General features: G+C 50.6%; 1 protein-coding gene across 1 annotated transcript in view; it reads right to left on the reverse strand.

Moving 5' to 3' along the window:
* Window positions 1-2,736: 2,736 nt before the first annotated feature.
* The window catches only part of LOC149436681 (uncharacterized), a 69,807-nt gene continuing 53,195 nt past the window's right edge, over window positions 2,737-19,348 (reverse strand). Inside the window, exons 9-10 of the mRNA XM_089661605.1 lie at window positions 4,758-4,823; window positions 2,737-3,089 (exon numbers count right to left, since the gene is read on the reverse strand). Of these exons, the coding sequence (XP_089517731.1) occupies window positions 2,970-3,089; window positions 4,758-4,823 (186 nt within the window). The 3' untranslated portion in view covers window positions 2,737-2,969. The remainder of the gene's footprint in view (window positions 3,090-4,757; window positions 4,824-19,348) is intronic.

Consider the following 19,348-nt stretch of genomic DNA (forward strand, 5'->3'; position numbering starts at 1 on the left):
CGTTCCTTTTTTTTTTACAGAAGAAAAGCAGGGTTTTCTAACGTTCAAAAGAACGGATGTTAACAGATGTGGACATTAACGGTTGTAAACAGATGATCATCCATTTACATCCTCTAGTCCATAGAAATACATGGGGGTCAGTTTTTCATCTGTTAACTGACAGATGACAAACAGACATAAAGAACACCCATGTGAAAGAGGTATCCCTATCACACAGGCAGGGGCGGACTGACCATTTGGAAACTCGGGCACTGCCCGAGGGCCTGGGGTCAGTAGGGGGCCCCATGAGATGCCCCTGGTACCTTTTTCATAGGCTTTTTTGAGTTTGGGCAAGGACACAAGGGCCCCATGATCCCCTTTTGCCTGGGGGCCCCATGAGTTGTCACTCCGCCCCTGCACACGGGTGTTTCATTTTTTCCCTGAGTTCAGTCATGTTTTTTCCAAGAAAAAACAGCAGATCACATCCATTCTTCATCAGTTTACATCCGTCTTTTTATCCATTTACATCTGTTTTTCATCCATTTTCATCAGTTTTTTGTCCATTTACATCCATTGTTTGTCCGTTTACATCTGATTTTGCCCGTTTACATCCGTTTTTCGTCCGTTCCGTTTTTTTTTGTTTTTAGGGGAGAAAGATGTGAGGTTTTTTTTTCCATTCAAAAAAATGGATGTTAGCGGATGCTGACATTAACGGATGTTAATGCAGTTTTGTTGCGATTTCACATACATGGAATATAATGCAAATCTTGACAAGTAGCAATAAAGTCTTTAGAAATCGCACTAAAATTGCACACAAATCGTGTGATTTTAAATTGCAGTGGTGTGCCCGGTAACTAACACACCGGTCACATCAAGCCCGACTTTGAAATCGTGCGACTTACAGTGAAGTCGCATGATTTCAAAGTCGGGGGACATGCCGATTTCAAGTGCGATTTGCAAGACATCTGACACAGATATCTATGCAAATCGCACCAAAAGTAGAGCATATACTACTTTAGAAATCGGTGCGGCTCCGACCAAGTCTGAGTCGCACCGATTTGACTGCTGTAATTGCGGACAATAAGGTGCGACTTGGCATGCCATTTGCAAGTCGCCTGGCATGCAAATTGCACCTGATGTGACCGAGGGCTAAGTGCCCGGTATAACTTAGCCCTCAGTTACATTGGGTGTGATTTGGCATGCAACTTGCATACCAGGCGACTTACAAATCGCATGCCAAGTCGCTCCCTATTGTCCACAATTACAGCGGTCAAATCGACCAGTCAAATTTGGGAATTAAAATCGCACCTGAAATTGCATGTAACGAATGTGAATGTCAGCGTCTTAACATCTGCGATTTGCTGCGGCACGATTTCTAAAGTAGTTCTTGCATGACTTCTTCTGCAGTTTTGTTGCGATTTCACATACATAGACTATAATGGAAATCGCACTGCAAATTGCAAATCTTTGCCCTAAAGAATTCAGAAATCGCACTGAAATTGCACACAAATCGTGTGACACAGATGTCTATGCAAATCGCACGAGAAGTAGTGCATGTACTACTTTAGAAATCGGTGCGGCTCCGACCAAGTCGGAACCGCACCGATTTGACCGCTGTAATTGTGGACAGTAGGGTGCGACTTGGTATGAGATTTGCAAGTCACAAGGCATGCAAATCGCATGTCAAATTGCACCCGATGTGACCGATGGCTAAGTGCCCGGTATGACAGTTCTCAGTGACATCGGGTGCAACTTGGCATGCAACTTGCATACCAGGTGATTTGCAAATTGCATGCCAAGTCGCACCCTATTGTCCACAATTTTAGCGGCCAAATCGACCAGTCAAATTTGGGAATTAAAATCGCACCTGAAAGCGACTTCTTCTGCAGTTTTGTTGTGATTTCACATACATAGAATATAATGGAAATCGCACTGCAAATTGCAAAATCTTCACAAGTAGCCATATAGGCTTCAGAAATCGCACTGAAATTGCACACATCGTGTGATTTTAAATCGCAGCGATGTGACTGGTGACTAACACCCCGGTCACAGCAATCCCGACTGAAATCGCGCGCCTTACAGTGAAGTCGCACAATTTCAAAGTCAGGTGGCATGCCGATTTGAGGTGCAATTTGCAAGATATCTGACGCAGATGTCTATGCAAGTCGCTCCCAAAACTGGCGCATGCGCTACTTTAGAAATCGGTGCGGCTCCGACCAAGTTGGTCACGCACTGATAAGACCGCTGTAATTGTGGGAAATAGGCTGCGATTTGGCATGCGATTTGCAAGTCGTGTGGCATGCAAATCGCATGCCAAGTTGCAGCCAGTGTGACCGGGGACTAATGCCGGCCATAGACGGGTCAAAAATTGGCCGATTTTCGCACTGTTAGTGGGTTAATTGGTCGGCCATTTTTCGCCACACTTTTTTTTTATCGGTAAAGGTGGGAAAAAAAATCGGCCAATTTTGCTGATTCCCGGCAATGATGGGCAAATCGGCCGATCGTTTTACCGATTAAAAAATCTGCACATGAGCCGTGATCTGCAAGAAGAAGAAATAGAAGAAGAAGAGGAAAAACAAAAAGAAGAACTCCAGTCCGCTATTATATTTGACATGTAAAGTCTTGCGGTTGCAACAATGTATCTATTTGTATCCGAATAAAAACATCTGTATCCCAAATGGATACAAATAGATACAATGTTGCAACCGCAATACTTTACATGTCAAATATAATAGCGGAGCTCTCTGCAGGGACAGAAGTAATTAAATGCCGGCCGTAGACGGGACGAAAATTGGCCAATTATTTTTTTTACCATTGGTGGTAACGTCTGCCTATTGAATGACCGATTTTTCGTTTTCTTAAAAAAAAAAACGATGGTTTTCGACCCGTCTGTGGCCTGCATAAGTCCTTTCATGCTTTTCATTCTCTTGCACTTGGAACGTGTTTAGGGGATTTAAAGTGACATTTCAGTTGGGATTTAAAATAAAACCCTATTCAGGCACTTTATTGACCACATCCGCATAGACAACCTCCTCGCTGTGCTGCGGGCGCTGAGCTCGACTTTTATCATTCAGTTTGGTGTCATCCAGCTTGGCGTACAGCAGTTTACCCTGCAGACAGAGAGAGGAGCATTTAGACAACACACAGATTATACGACGCCTCAAAACCAGGACAAATATATAACAGCAGCTCCACACGTGTGAATGGAACCTGGAAGGATGTAGGTCTTCATTCATTCTGAATTCATCAACTTTGAACCAGGGGCGGACTGACAACTCATGGGGCCCCCGGATAATAGGGAACTTCCGAGCACCATGCCTTGGTTTTCTCCCCTACCCACCTCCGAGCACCATTCCTTGATTTCACCCCCAGCCCACCTCTGAGCACTATTCCTTGATTGCACCCCCAGCCCACCTCTGAGCACTATTCCTTGATTGCACCCCCAGCCCACCTCCAAGCACCGTTCCTTGGGTTCACCCCCAGCCCACCTCCGAGCACCATTCCTTGGTTTCACCCCCAGCCCACCTCCGAGCACCATTCCTTGATTTCACCCCCAGCCCACCTCTGAGCACTATTCCTTGATTTCACCCCCAGCCCACCTCCAAGCACCGTTCCTTGGGTTCACCCCCAGCCCACCTCCGAGCACCATTCCTTGGTTTCACCCCCAGCCCCCCTCCGAGCACTGTTCCTTGGGTTCACCCCCAGCCCACCTCCGAGCACTATTCCTTGGTTTCACCCCCAGCCCACCTCCGAGCACTGTTCCTTGGGTTCACCCCCAGCCCACCTCCGAGCACCATTCCTTGGTTTCACCCCCAGCCCACCTCCGAGCACTGTTCCTTGGGTTCACCCCCAGCCCACCTCCGAGCACTATTCCTTGGTTTCACCCTTAGCCCACCTCCGAGCACCATTCCTTGATTTCACCCCCCGGCCCACCTCTGAGCACCATTCCTTGATTTCACCCCCAGCCCACCTCCGAGCACCATTCCTTGATTTCACCCCCAGCCCACCTCTGAGCACTATTCCTTGGTTTCACCCCCCAGCCCACCTCCGAGCACCATTCCTTGATTTCACCCCCAGCCCACCTCCGAGCACCATTCCTTGGGTTCACCCCCAGCCCACCTCCGAGCACTATTCCTTGGTTTCACCCCCAGCCCACCTCCGAGCACTGTTCCTTGGGTTCACCCCCAGCCCACCTCCGAGCACTATTCCTTGGTTTCAGCCCCAGACCACCTCCGAGCACCATTCCTTGGTTTCACCCCCAGCCCACCTCCGAGCACCATTCCTTGGTTTCACCCCCAGCCCACCTCCGAGCACCGTTCCTTGGGTTCACCCCCTAACCACCTCCCAGTACCACCCTTTTAGAGAATACACAACCCAGTATTTTGTGGTGATAAGTAGTTTGTATGGAATTTGTTAATGATGACAAGAAAAGCAGTAAAATAGATCTCCTGCAGCCAGCAACAATAAACCCGACAGCAACAATGGACTACCTGCAATAAAATACCCCCCCAGCAACAACAGATTTCCCTGAAGCCAGCATCAATAGACCCCTTCCCTCAACAGTAGATCCCTGCCAGCAACAACTAACCTCCCAGCAACATAAGACCCAGCCGCAGCAACAATAATTCCCCCATCAGCATCAATAGAACCAACATCAATAGTCCCTGCAGCACACCGCAGCACCTGATGCCATTACATACAGTCAATGCTGGAGGTGTAGGGACTGCGTTCACCTGCCCGTTCCCACTGGAAAATAAGCCCTGTCTCTTGGTACTTACATCTTCATAATCCTCCACCTTTCTTTCCAGATTATCATTGCCAACCACCAGGACTTCTTCTGGCTTCTGAAAGCAAATAATAACTTAGTTACATTTAAATACCAACTTGGATGTTATCAGAGTTTCCTTAAAGTGTATTTCACCCAAAAGTCAAATTGCGGCTTACCAGTCCTTTGATGGTTTGGATGCCTTATGTAACTACAGCTAGATATGTCATGACCTGGACTAAAGAGAACCTTCACATGCATGGTGACTGCATTCGTTTTCTTTTTTTTTTAGGCTAATTACTTCTGCAAGTAAAGAAAAATAGCTGTCGATCCTGCCAGAATTCCAGTGTACTTGTAACTTCCTGAACTGGAATCTCAAGCAATTTCATGAACTTTCTCAGCTATCTTCTGTGAACTACAAAACAAATCTGCTCTGTGGAGATTAGGAGATGTAGAAATGTTTGTTTTCACAGTCAGAAGAACAGCCTAGGGTGACAACACTGCTGCTCCATAGATACAGTAAAGTAAATGAACGTTGTCATCCTAGGACAGATAGCGTGTCACTGGTAGGATCACCAGATAAAAATACAGGAAAAAAAGCTTGACGAAAAGTACACTCATCGGCCACTTTATTAGGTACACCTGGCTGGTGCCAAGAAAATCTCCCCCCCCCCACCATGATGCCATCACCACCAGCCTGAACCGTTGATACAAGGCAGGATGCATCTACCACACCATGACACCACCACCACCAGCCTGAACCGTTGATACGAGGCAGGATGGATCCACCACACCATGACACCACCACTACCAGCCTGAACCATTGATACAAGGCAGGATGGATCCACCACACCATGACACCACCACTACCAGCCTGAACCATTGATACAAGGCAGGATGGATCCACCACACCAATACACCACCACCAGCCTGAATCATTTATACAAGGCAGGATGGATCCACCACACCATTACACCACTACCAGCCTGAACCATTGATACAAGGCAGGATGGATCCACCACACCAATACACCACCACCAGCCTGAATCATTTATACAAGGCAGGATGGATCCACCACACCATGACATAACCACCACCAGCCTGAACCGTTGATACGAGACAGGATGGATCCACCACACCATGACACCACCAGCCTGAACCATTGATACAAGGCAGGATGGATCCATGCTTTTATGTTGTTTATGCCAAATTCTGACCCTACCATCTGAATGTCGCAGCAACCAGTCTGCCCATTCTCCTCTGACCTCTGACATCAACAAGGCATTTTCCTCCACACAACTGCCGCTCACTGGAAATTTTCTCTTTTTTGAACCATTCTCTGTAACCCTAGAGATGGTTGTGCATGAAAATCCCAGTAGATCAGCAGTTTTTGGAGTATGGAGTAAGATGCCGCTCAGCTACTACAATCCGGCATGAGTTCTATTATGAAGTCTAGAGATGAGCGAATTATTCAAAAATTCGATTTGACTGATTCGGCGAATTCGTGAAAAAATTTTGATTCGAGTCGAATATATTTGCCGCGAATTTAACTTATAAAAGGGTGTTTCTAGGCTTCAGAGAGCCTTTATATTAGTGCAGAACACTGTACCTTTAATTTAAATGCCCTTGGAGTCTGCTGGGGAAGAGAAATAATACTGACAGTCAGTATGACATGCAGATGAGTGCCGTCGATCTTAGAATCACCGCACACTTCACTCATTTGGGCAGTCACGGGGCCAAAACCAGAGTGTGGAGCCACAGTGTGGCGGTGGAGGCAGCAGCAATGGGAGGCCATACAGCACCCTATGACAAAAAATGGAAACCACCAGCAGTGTGAGGAGACCTGAAAGTGGCACATGGCAGAGTGTGGCGATGGAGACAGCAGCAATGGGAGGCCGTACAGGGACCCATGACACACTCTGGACCTGGCAGCAGCATGAGGAGGCGGTACTGGGGTCCATGACAGATTACGGGCCTGGCAGCAGCATGAGGAGTCGGTACGGGGGCCCATGGCAGATTACGGGCCTGGCAGCAGCAATGGGAGGCCGTACAGGGACCTATGACACACTCTGGACCTGGCAGCAGCATGAGGAGGCGGTACAGGGGCCCATGGCAGATTAGGGGCCTGGCAGCAGCATGAGGAGTCGGTACGGGGGCCCATGACACACTCTGGACCTGGCAGCAGCATGAGGAGGCGGTACAGGGGCGCATGACAGATTACGAGCCTGGCAGCAGCAACTTGGACAGGAGGACGTTCAGCTTCTGCACCGTCGGGTGCGTGCTCGCAAACTGTTGTCTCTTGGAAACGGATTCCAAGAAAGACTGCTGACGGAATCCGTGAAGAGGAGTAGCAGGAGAAGGAGCATCTGAACGAGCGGAATATGCCAACAAGCGACAACAGGGGCCCATGACAGATTACGGGCCTGGCAGCAGCATGAGGAGTCGGTACGGGGGCCCATGGCAGATTACGGGCCTGGCAGCAGCAATGGGAGGCCCGTAATCTGCCAGCACCCTATGACAAAAAATGGAACACACCAGCAGTGTGTGAGGAGACCTGAAAGTGGCACATGGCAGAGTGTGGCGATGGAGACAGCAGCAATGGGAGGCCGTACAGGGACCCATGAGAGACTCTGGACCTGGCAGCAGCATGAGGAGGCGGTACAGGGGCCCATGGCAGATTAGGGGCCTGGCAGCAGCTATGGGAGGCCCGTAATCTGCCAGCACCCTATGACAAAAAATGGAACACACCAGCAGTGTGAGGAGACCTGAAAGTGGCACATGGCAGAGTGTGGCGATGGAGACAGCAGCAATGGGAGGCCGTACAGGGACCCATGAGAGACTCTGGACCTGGCAGCAGCATGAGGAGGCGGTACTGGGGCCCATGGCAGATTAGGGGCCTGGCAGCAGCAATGGGAGGCCCGTAATCTGCCAGCACCCTATGACAAAAAATGGAACACACCAGCAGTGTGTGAGGAGACCTGAAAGTGGCACATGGCAGAGTGTGGCAATGGAGACAGCAGCAATGGGAGGCCGTACACGGACCCATGAGAGACTGTGGACCTGGCAGCAGCATGAGGAGGAGGTACTGGGGCCCATGGCAGATTACGGGCCTGGCAGCAGCAATGGGAGGCCCGTAATCTGCCAGCACCCTATGACAAAAAATGGAACACACCAGCAGTGTGAGGAGACCTGAAAGTGGCACATGGCAGAGTGTGGCGATGGAGACAGCAGCAATGGGAGGCGGTTCAGGGACCCATGAGACACTGTGGACCTGGCAGCAGCATGAGGAGGCGGTACAGGGGCCCATGGCAGATTAAGGCCTGGCAGCAGCAATGGGAGGCCCGTAATCTGCCAGCACCCTATGACAAAATAGAACCCTGGGCAGGGGCAGGCAGAACCGCCGTATCTTTATCACGGTTTTCCCAGGCCACCGAATGGCAACGCTGCATATGCTGATGCAACGCTGTAGTCCCAACATGGGCCCCCTGGCCACGCTTGACTTTCTGGCCACATAGTCGACATACAGCTACGTTTACTTCCTCGGGCGGCTTGACGAAAAATTGCCACACCGCCGAGTAGGAAACTTTGCCCCCGCTACTCCTCACTGGCTGACTGCTACTTCCTCCGTGCACACCGGCACCACTACTGGCCATGGTGGTAGGCTGTAGTGGAGCTGGTGCTCTACTCCGTGGCCGTTTGCCTCCACTGACACTGCTGCGACCCTGCTGCCTCCTGGCAGCAGCAATGGGAGGCCGTACAGGGACCCATGACACACTCTGGACCTGGCAGCAGCATGAAGAGGCGGTACAGGGGCCCATGGAAGATTACGGGCCTGGCAGCAGCAATGGGAGGCCCGTAATCTGCCAGCACCCTATGACAAAAAATGTAACACAACAGCAGTGTGAGGAGACCTGAAAGTGGCACATGGCATGAGACACTGTGGACCTGGCAGCAGCATGAGGAGGCGGTACAGGGGCCCATGGCAGATTAGGGGCCTGGCAGCAGCTATGGGAGGCCCGTAATCTGCCAGCACCCTATGACAAAAAATGGAACACACCAGCAGTGTGTGAGGAGACCTGAAAGTGGCACATGGCAGAGTGTGGCGATGGAGACAGCATCAATCGGAGGCCGTACAGGGACCCATGAGAGACTCTGGACCTGGCAGCAGCATGAGGAGGCGGTACAGGGGCCCATGGCAGATTAGGGGCCTGGCAGCAGCAATGGGAGGCCCGTAATCTGCCAGCACCCTATGACAAAAAATGGAACACCAGCAGTGTGAGGAGACCTGAAAGTGGCACATGGCATGAGACACTGTGGACCTGGCAGCAGCATGAGGAGGCGGTACAGGGGCCCATGGCAGATTAGGGGCCTGGCAGCAGCTATGGGAGGCCCGTAATCTGCCAGCACCCTATGACAAAAAATGGAACACAACAGCAGTGTGAGGAGACCTGAAAGTGGCACATGGCATGAGACACTGTGGACCTGGCAGCAGTATGAGGAGGCGGTACAGGGGCACATGGCAGATTAGGGGCCTGGCAGCAGCTATGGGAGGCCCGTAATCTGCCAGCACCCTATGGCAAAAAATGTAACACAACAGCAGTGTGAGGAGACCTGAATGTGGCACATGGCATGAGACACTGTGGACCTGGCAGCAGCATGAGGAGGCGGTACAGGGGCCCATGGCAGATTAGGGGCCTGGCAGCAGCTATGGGAGGCCCGTAATCTGCCAGCACCCTATGACAAAAAATGGAACACACCAGCAGTGTGTGAGGAGACCTGAAAGTGGCACATGGCAGAGTGTGGCGATGGAGACAGCAGCAATGGGAGGCCGTACAGGGACCCATGAGAGACTCTGGACCTGGCAGCAGCATGAGGAGGCGGTACAGGGGCCCATGGCAGATTAGGGGCCTGGCAGCAGCAATGGGAGGCCCGTAATCTGCCAGCACCCTATGACAAAAAATGGAACACAACAGCAGTGTGAGGAGACCTGAAAGTGGCACATGGCATGAGACACTGTGGACCTGGCAGCAGCATGAGGAGGCGGTACAGGGGCCCATGGCAGATTAGGGGCCTGGCAGCAGCTATGGGAGGCCCGTAATCTGCCAGCACCCTATGACAAAAAATGGAACACACCAGCAGTGTGTGAGGAGACCTGAAAGTGGCACATGGCATGAGACACTGTGGACCTGGCAGCAACATGAGGAGGCGGTACAGGGGCCCATGAGACACTGTGGACCTGGCAGCAGCATGAGGAGGCGGTACAGGGGCCCATTGCAGATTAGGGGCCTGGCAGCAGCTATGGGAGGCCCGTAATCTGCCAGCACCCTATGACAAAAAATTGGAACACACCAGCAGTGTGTGAGGAGACCTGAAAGTGGCACATGGCAGAGTGTGGCGATGGAGACAGCAGCAATGGGAGGCCGTACAGGGACCCATGAGAGACTCTGGACCTGGCAGCAGCATGAGGAGGTGGTACAGGGGCCCATGGCAGATTAGGGGCCTGGCAGCAGCTATGGGAGGCCCGTAATCTGCCAGCACCCTATGACAAAAAATGGAACACACCAGCAGTGTGTGAGGAGACCTGAAAGTGGCACATGGCAGAGTGTGGCGATGGAGACAGCAGCAATGGGAGGCCGTACAGGGACCCATGAGACACTGTGGACCTGGCAGCAGCATGAGGAGGCAGTACAGGGGCCCATGGCAGATTAGGGGCCTGGCAGCAGCAATGGGAGGCCCGTAATCTGCCAGCACCCTATGACAAAAAATGGAACACACCAGCAGTGTGAGGAGACCTGAAAGTGGCACATGGCATGAGACACTGTGGACCTGGCAGCAGCATGAGGAGGCGGTACAGGGGCCCATGGCAGATTAGGGGCCTGGCAGCAGCTATTGGAGGCCCGTAATCTGCCAGCACCCTATGACAAAAAATGGAACACACCAGCAGTGTGAGGAGACCTGAAAGTGGCACATGGCAGAGTGTGGCGATGGAGACAGCAGCAATGGGAGGCCGTACAGGGACCCATGAGAGACTCTGGACCTGGCAGCAGCATGAGGAGGCGGTATAGGGGCCCATGGCAGATTAGGGGCCTGGCAGCAGCTATGGGAGGCCCGTAATCTGCCAGCACCCTATGACAAAAAATGGAACACACCAGCAGTGTGAGGAGACCTGAAAGTGGCACATGGCAGAGTGTGGCGATGGAGACAGCAGCAATGGGAGGCCGTACACGGACCCATGAGAGACTCTGGACCTGGCAGCAGCATGAGGAGGCGGTATAGGGGCCCATGGCAGATTAGGGGCCTGGCAGCAGCTATGGGAGGCCCGTAATCTGCCAGCACCCTATGACAAAAAATGGAACACACCAGCAGTGTGAGGAGACCTGAAAGTGGCACATGGCAGAGTGTGGCGATGGAGACAGCAGCAATGGGAGGCCGTACAGGGACCCATGAGAGACTCTGGACCTGGCAGCAGCATGAGGAGGTGGTATAGGGGCCCATGGCAGATTAGGGGCCTGGCAGCAGCTATGGGAGGCCCGTAATCTGCCAGCACCCTATGACAAAAAATGGAACACACCAGCAGTGTGAGGAGACCTGAAAGTGGCACATGTTTGGGGCATGATTCATGGCGGATTTAGTCAGTTGTGTCAGGAACTGGTGGTTTGAAATCCAGACTAATCCACGCCTGATTCATTTTCACAAACGTGAGTCTCTCCACACTTTGGGTGGACAGTCGTGTCCTCCGCAGAGTTACAATACCTCCTGCCGCACTAAACACGCGCTCCGATGCCACGCTACTGGCCGGGCATGACAGCCTTTCAAGGGCAAATTCAGCTAGTTGGGGCCAAAGGTCAAGTTTCGTTGCCCAGTAGTCAAGGGGATTGTCTACCTCGGTTGGCAGGGTGCTGTCCAAGTAGGCCCAAGCCTGTTGTTTGAGGTCCTGCTCCAGGTCCACCTGATGCTGCTGCTGCTGCGGCTGGTTAGTAGTTTCCTCACTGAGCTGGTGAAGAAAGCTACTCATCATCGACTGCAGACTGAGGCAGCCACTGCTGGTGGAGCTGCCACTGCTCCTACCACCCCACCCCTCCCCTGCTGCCATGGCAGCGGAACGCGAGCGCACAGGGCCCACAGTGTCTGAGGATGGACGTTGGCGCACAAAGGCAGAGACCAACTGACTACATAGGTGGTTTTTATAGTACGTTATTTTGGCCTCCCTCTCAGCAGGTGTGAAAAAGGCCACCATTTTTGAACGGTAGCGAGGGTCCAACAAGGTGGACAGCCAAAATCATCCCTCTGTCTGATGGTTATTATTCGGCTGTCGCTACGCAAGCAAGCGAGCATGCTATGGGCCATTTGTGCCAAGGAATGCGAGGGACTCCCTGCCTCCATCTCCACAGCATACTGCCACGGTGCGTCTGGGTCCTCTGTCTCCTCCTCTACCAGATGCTCCTGCTCCTCCACTCCTGTCCGCTGAGTGGAAAAACCACCCATTTCACTCAATAATTCCTGAGCACAAATGTCCTCCTCTACCTCCTCCTCTTCTTCCTGTCCTGCCCCCACAGGGGTCATGTGGCGTTGAGATCTGTGCGCCACGTCTACCGCACCCTGACCAGCCATTGTTAACAGCATTTGTTCCAGGACGTGCAACAGAGGAATGACGTCGTTCATCCCATAGTCCTGCCGACTCACGAATAGCGTGGCCTCCTCAAAGGGCCTGAGCAAGCGGCAGGTGTCACGCATGAGCTGCCAATGGCTGACATCGAAGTTACACAGGGGAGTACCTTTATCCGCTTGTAACATCAGGAAATCGGTGATGGCCTTTCGCTGTTCGTAAAGGCGGTCTAACATGTGTAGGGTTGAATTCCACCTTGTTGCAACGTCGCAGATCAGGCGATGCTGTGGAATTCCGTTCTGCCGCTGCAGCTCAAGGAGGGTGTGCTTTGCGGTGTAGGAATGGCTGAAATGCATGCAAAGTTTACGTGACATTTTAAGGATGTCTTGCAGTGGGATGGTGGATTTTAGGAACCGCTTGACAACCAGATTGAACACGTGAGCCATGCATGGCGCATGGCACAACCTTCCTTGACGCAGAGCAGACACCATGTTCTTTCCGTTGTCGGTCAACATGGTTCCGATTTTCAGTTTGCGCGGAGACAGCCATCTGTCGATTTCTCTGTTCATTACACTGAGAAGTTCCTCCCCTGTGTGACTACGTTCGCCAAGGCATACCAGGTGCAGCACAGCGTGACACCGTTGCGCCCTGCACATGTGATATGCCGGTCGGGTAATGGGACTTGGCACGGGGGTGGCGGCTGAGGACACGGCGGAAGAAGAGGTGGTAGAGGCGGACATCTTTGCCGGACCAAGGACGTGCAAACGTGGAGGCAAAAGCGGCGTGACCTGTCCAAGTTGCTGGTGCGGCTGTGCCGGCACCACGTTCACCCAGTGGGCCGTAAATGACATGTACTGTCCCTGACCGTAGTTACAGCTCCACACGTCGGCGCTGCCGTGCACTTTGGCAGAGACCGACATGCTCAAAGACTGGCCCACCATCTCTTCTACATGTGAATGCAGGGCTGGCACTGCCTTTTTGGCGAAGAAATGACGGCTTGGCACTCTCCACCGCGGCGCGGCACAAGCCATCATTTCTCGGAAAGGTGCTGAGTCCACCAGTTGGAAAGGGAGGGACTGCAGCACCAGCAACTTGGACAGGAGGACGTTCAGCTTTTGCACCGTCGGGTGCGTGCTCGCAAACTGTTGTCTCTTGGAAACGGATTCCAAGAAAGACTGCTGACGGAATCCGTGAAGAGGAGTAGCAGGAGAAGGAGCATCAGAATGAGCAGAAGATGCCAACGAGCGACAACTCCCCTCAGCAGAGGTGTTGGAGCCTTGACTGGCTGATAGAGGGCGATTGACGTCGGGTGACGGAGCAAGTAACGGAGCGGGTGATGGAGCGGGGGCTGGGGCAGGCAGAACCGCCGTATCTTTATCACGGTTTTCCCAGGCCACCGAATGGCGACGCTGCATATGTTGACGCAACGCTGTAGTCCCAACATGGGCCCCCTGGCCACGCTTGACTTTCTGGCCACATAGTCGACATACGGCTACGTTTACTTCCTCGGGCGGCTTGACAAAAAATTGCCACACCGCCGAGTAGGAAACTTTGCCCCCGATACTCCTCACTGGCTGACTGCTGCTTCCTCCGTGCACACCGGCACCACTACTGGCCGTGGTGGTAGGCTGCAGTGGAGCTGGTGCTGTACTCCGTGGCCGTTTGCCTCCACTGACACTGCTGCGACCCTGCTGCCTCCTGGGCAACCCACCGACTGTTTTGCTCGCTGCCAAGCTGCCACCCTCTTCTCCTGATGATGCGGATGCAATAGCCTGATGACGACGAGGCTGCCAAGTGCGATCAGCCTCATCATCATCAATTAGGGTCTCCGTCTCACTACTAGCCCCCTCGGCTGCGTGTGGGTCAGGAGACAGACCTGTCTCTAGACCGGCTACCGAGCCACTCTCCTCGCCACTACTTCTTCGCCTGGCTGCTGAAGAGGCGGATGTCTCCCCCCGTTCCTGACCGCCCTCTGTTAGCTCTTCCTCACTGTACAGTGGGGCTGAGCCCACAGCATGCGATACTTCGCTTGGTGAGGGAACACGAAAGGACAGGGGCAGGTAGAGGACACGTGATTTCAGTGGGCTTGCTCCCGGGCCATGCCAACTAACGGTTGTGTCTGACGTACCCACCGACCGTTGGCTGTAGGTGTCAGAGGTGACCTGGGAAGAGGAAGACGACCGAGCCAACCAATCGATGACGGCAGGGTTGTCGGTGAAGACACGACCGCTGGATGACACCGGGAGCACTGGCCTCTGGTTGCGACTAGTGCTGCCTCGACCCCTTCCTCTGCTGCCACGTCTGCTCGCTCCTAAAACATTGCCTCCTCTGCCACTCCTCTGCATGTTGTCTGACATACTCTTTAATTAAACGATTCTGTGTCCCTGAGTAACAATTCTGTGTCTGCCCCTGAGTAACAATTCTGTGTCCCTGAGTAACAATTCTGTGTCCCTCAGTAACAATTCTGTTTCCCTGAGTAACAATTCTGTGTCCCTGAGTAACAATTCTGTGTCCCTCAGTAACAATTCTGTGTCCCTCAGTAACAATTCTGTGTCTGTCCCTGAGTAACAATTCTGTGTCTGTCGCTGAGTAACAATTCTGTGTCCCTCAGTAACAATTCTGTGTCCCTCAGTAACAATTCTGTGTCCCTCAGTAACAATTCTGTGTCTGTCCCCGAGTAACAATTCTGTGTCTGTCCCTGAGTAACAATTCTGTGTCTGTCCCTGAGTAACAATTCTGTGTCCCTCAGTAACAATTCTGTGTCCCTCAGTAACAATTCTGTGTCCCTGAGTAACAATTCTGTGTCCCTCAGTAACAATTCTGTGTCCCTCAGTAACAATTCTGTGTCCCTGAGTAACAATTCTGTGTCCCTGAGTAACAATTCTGTGTCCCTCAGTAACAATTCTGTGTCTGTCCCTGAGTAACAATTCTGTGTCTGTCGCTGAGTAACAATTCTGTGTCCCTCAGTAACAATTCTGTGTCCCTCAGTAATAATTCTGTGTCCCTCAGTAACAATTCTGTGTCTGTCCCTGAGTAACAATTCTGTGTCTGTCCCTGAGTAACAATTCTGTGTCCCTCAGTAACAATTCTGTGTCCCTCAGTAACAATTCTGTGTCCCTGAGTAACAATTCTGTGTCCCTCAGTAACAATTCTGTGTCCCTCAGTAACAATTCTGTGTCTGTCCCTGAGTAACAATTCTGTGTCTGTCCCTGAGTAACAATTCTGTGTCCCTAAGTAACGTTTCTGTGGCCCTAAGTAACGGTTCTGTGGCCCTCAGTAACAAATCTGTGTCCCTCAGTAACAATTCTGTGTCTGTCCCTAAGTAACAATTCTGTGGCACTAAGTAACATTTCTGTGTCTGTCCCTGAGTAACAATTCTGTGTCTGTCCCTGAGTAACAATTCTGTGTCTGTCCTAGAGTAACAATTCTGTGTCTGTCCCTGAGTAACAATTCTGTGTCCCTCAGTAACAATTCTGTGTCCCTCAGTAACAATTCTGTGTCCCTCAGTAACAATTCTGTGTCCCTGAGTAACAATTCTGTGTCCCTCAGTAACAATTCTGTGTCCCTCAGTAACAATTCTGTGTCCCTCAGTAACAATTCTGTGTCTGTCCCTGAGTAACAATTCTGTGTCTGTCGCTGAGTAACAATTCTGTGTCCCTCAGTAATAATTCTGTGTCCCTCAGTAACAATTCTGTGTCCCTCAGTAACAATTCTGTGTCTGTCCCTCAGTAACAATTCTGTGTCCCTCAGTAACAATTCTGTGTCCCTCAGTAACAATTCTGTGTCCCTGAGTAACAATTCTGTGTCTGTCCCTGTGTAACAATTCTGTGTCCCTAAGTAACGTTTCTGTGGCCCTAAGTAACGGTTCTGTGGCCCTCAGTAACAAATCTGTGTCCCTCAGTAACAATTCTGTGTCTGTCCCTAAGTAACAATTCTGTGGCACTAAGTAACGTTTCTGTGGCCCTAAGTAACGATTCTGTGGCCCTAAGTAACGTTTCTGTAGCCCTAAGTAACATTTCTATTGCCCTAAGTAACGTTTCTGTGGCCCTAAGTAACGTTTCTGTGGCCCTAAGTAACGATTCTGTGGCCCTAAGTAACGATTCTGTGGCCCTAAGTAACGTTTCTGTAGCCCTAAGTAACGTTTCTGTGGCCCTAAGTAACGTTTCTGTGTCCCTAAGTAACGTTTCTGTGGCCCTAAGTAACTGTTCTGTGTCCCTCAGTAACAATTCTGTATCCCTCAGTAACAATTCTGTGTCTGTCCCTGAGTAACAATTCTGTGTCCCTAAGTAACAATTCTGTGTCTGTCCCTGAGTAACAATTCTGTGTCCCTCAGTAACAATTCTGTGTCCCTCAGTAACAATTCTGTGTCCCTGAGTAACAATTCTGTGTCCCTCAGTAACAATTCTGTGTCCCTCAGTAACAATTCTGTGTCCCTCAGTAACAATTCTGTGTCCCTGAGTAACAATTCTGTGTCCCTGAGTAACAATTCTGTGTCCCTCAGTAACAATTCTGTGTCCCTCAGTAACAATTCTGTGTCTGTCCCTGAGTAACAATTCTGTGTCTGTCGCTGAGTAACAATTCTGTGTCCCTCAGTAACAATTCTGTGTCCCTCAGTAATAATTCTGTGTCCCTCAGTAACAATTCTGTGTCTGTCCCTGAGTAACAATTCTGTGTCTGTCCCTGAGTAACAATTCTGTGTCCCTCAGTAACAATTCTGTGTCCCTCAGTAACAATTCTGTGTCCCTCAGTAACAATTCTGTGTCCCTGAGTAACAATTCTGTGTCCCTCAGTAACAATTCTGTGTCCCTCAGTAACAATTCTGTGTCTGTCCCTGAGTAACAATTCTGTGTCTGTCCCTGAGTAACAATTCTGTGTCCCTAAGTAACGTTTCTGTGGCCCTAAGTAACGGTTCTGTGGCCCTCAGTAACAAATCTGTGTCCCTCAGTAACAATTCTGTGTCTGTCCCTAAGTAACAATTCTGTGGCACTAAGTAACATTTCTGTGTCTGTCCCTGAGTAACAATTCTGTGTCTGTCCCTGAGTAACAATTCTGTGTCTGTCCTAGAGTAACAATTCTGTGTCTGTCCCTCAGTAACAATTCTGTGTCCCTCAGTAACAATTCTGTGTCCCTCAGTAACAATTCTGTGTCCCTCAGTAACAATTCTGTGTCCCTCAGTAACAATTCTGTGTCCCTCAGTAACAATTCTGTGTCTGTCCCTGAGTAACAATTCTGTGTCTGTCGCTGAGTAACAATTCTGTGTCCCTCAGTAATAATTCTGTGTCCCTCAGTAACAATTCTGTGTCCCTCAGTAACAATTCTGTGTCTGTCCCTCAGTAACAATTCTGTGTCTGTCCCTCAGTAACAATTCTGTGTCCCTCAGTAACAATTCTGTGTCCCTCAGTAACAATTCTGTGTCCCTGAGTAACAATTCTGTGTCTGTCCCTGTGTAACAATTCTGTGTCCCTAAGTAACGTTTCTGTGGCCCTAAGTAACTGTTCTGTGTCCCTCAGTAACAATTCTGTATCCCTCAGTAACAATTCTGTGTCTGTCCCTGAGTAACAATTCTGTGTCCCTAAGTAACAATTCTGTGTCTGTCCCTGAGTAACAATTCTGTGTCCCTAAGTAACGTTTCTGTGGCCCTAAGTAACGGTTCTGTGGCCCTCAGTAACAAATCTGTGTCCCTCAGTAACAATTCTGTGTCTGTCCGTAAGTAACAATTCTGTGGCCCTAAGTAAAGTTTCTGTGGCCCTAAGTAACGTTTCTGTGGCCCTAAGTAACGATTCTGTGGCCCTAAGTAACGATTCTGTGGCCCTAAGTAACGTTTCTGTAGCCCTAAGTAACGTTTCTGTGGCCCTAAGTAACGTTTCTGTGGCCCTAAGTAACAGTTCTGTGGCCCTCAGTAACAATTCTGTGTCCCTCAGTAACAATTCTGTGTCTGTCCCTGAGTCACAATTCTGTGTCCCTAAGTAACGTTTCTGTGGCCCTAAGTAACGGTTCTGTGGCCCTCAGTAACAAATCTGTGTCCCTCAGTAACAATTCTGTGTCTGTCCCTAAGTAACAATTCTGTGGCCCTAAGTAACGATTCTGTGGCCCTAAGTAACGATTCTGTGGCCCTAAGTAACGTTTCTGTAGCCCTAAGTAACGTTTCTGTGTCCCTAAGTAACGTTTCTGTGGCCCTAAGTAACAGTTCTGTGGCCCTCAGTAACAATTCTGTGTCCCTCAGTAACAATTCTGTGTCTGTCCCTGAGTAACAATTCTGTGTCCCTAAGTAACGTTTCTGTGGCCCTAAGTAACGTTTCTGTGGCCCTAAGTAACAGTTCTGTGGCCCTCAGTAACAATTCTGTGTCCCTCAGTAACAATTCTGTGTCTGTCCCTGAGTAACAATTCTGTGTCCCTAAGTAACGTTTCTGTAGCCCTAAGTAACGTTTCTGTGTCCCTAAGTAACGTTTCTGTGGCCCTAAGTAACAGTTCTGTGGCCCTCAGTAACAATTCTGTGTCCCTCAGTAACAATTCTGTGTCTGTCCCTGAGTAACAATTCTGTGTCCCTAAGTAACGTTTCTGTGGCCCTAAGTAACGGTTCTGTGGCCCTCAGTAACAAATCTGTGTCCCTCAGTAACAATTCTGTGTCTGTCCCTAAGTAACAATTCTGTGGCCCTAAGTAACGTTTCTGTGGCCCTAAGTAACGTTTCTGTGGCCCTAAGTAACGTTTCTGTGGCCCTAAGTAACGATTCTGTGGCCCTAAGTAACGATTCTGTGGCCCTAAGTAACGTTTCTGTGGCCCTAAGTAACGTTTCTGTGGCCCTAAGTAACGTTTCTGTGTCCCTAAGTAACGTTTCTGTGGCCCTAAGTAACATTTCTGTGGCCCTAAGTAACGTTTCTGTGTCCCTAACTAACGTTTCTGTGTCCCTAAGTAACGTTTCTGTGTCCCTAACTAACGTTTCTGTGTCCCTAAGTAATGTTTCTGTGTCCCTAACTCTCTCCCTGAATACAGCCAGGTC

This window comes from Staurois parvus, unplaced genomic scaffold, assembly GCF_062004578.1.
Source record: "Staurois parvus isolate SC_StPar_1 unplaced genomic scaffold, SC_StPar_1.0 ptg001352l, whole genome shotgun sequence".
NCBI lineage: Eukaryota > Metazoa > Chordata > Amphibia > Anura > Ranidae > Staurois > Staurois parvus.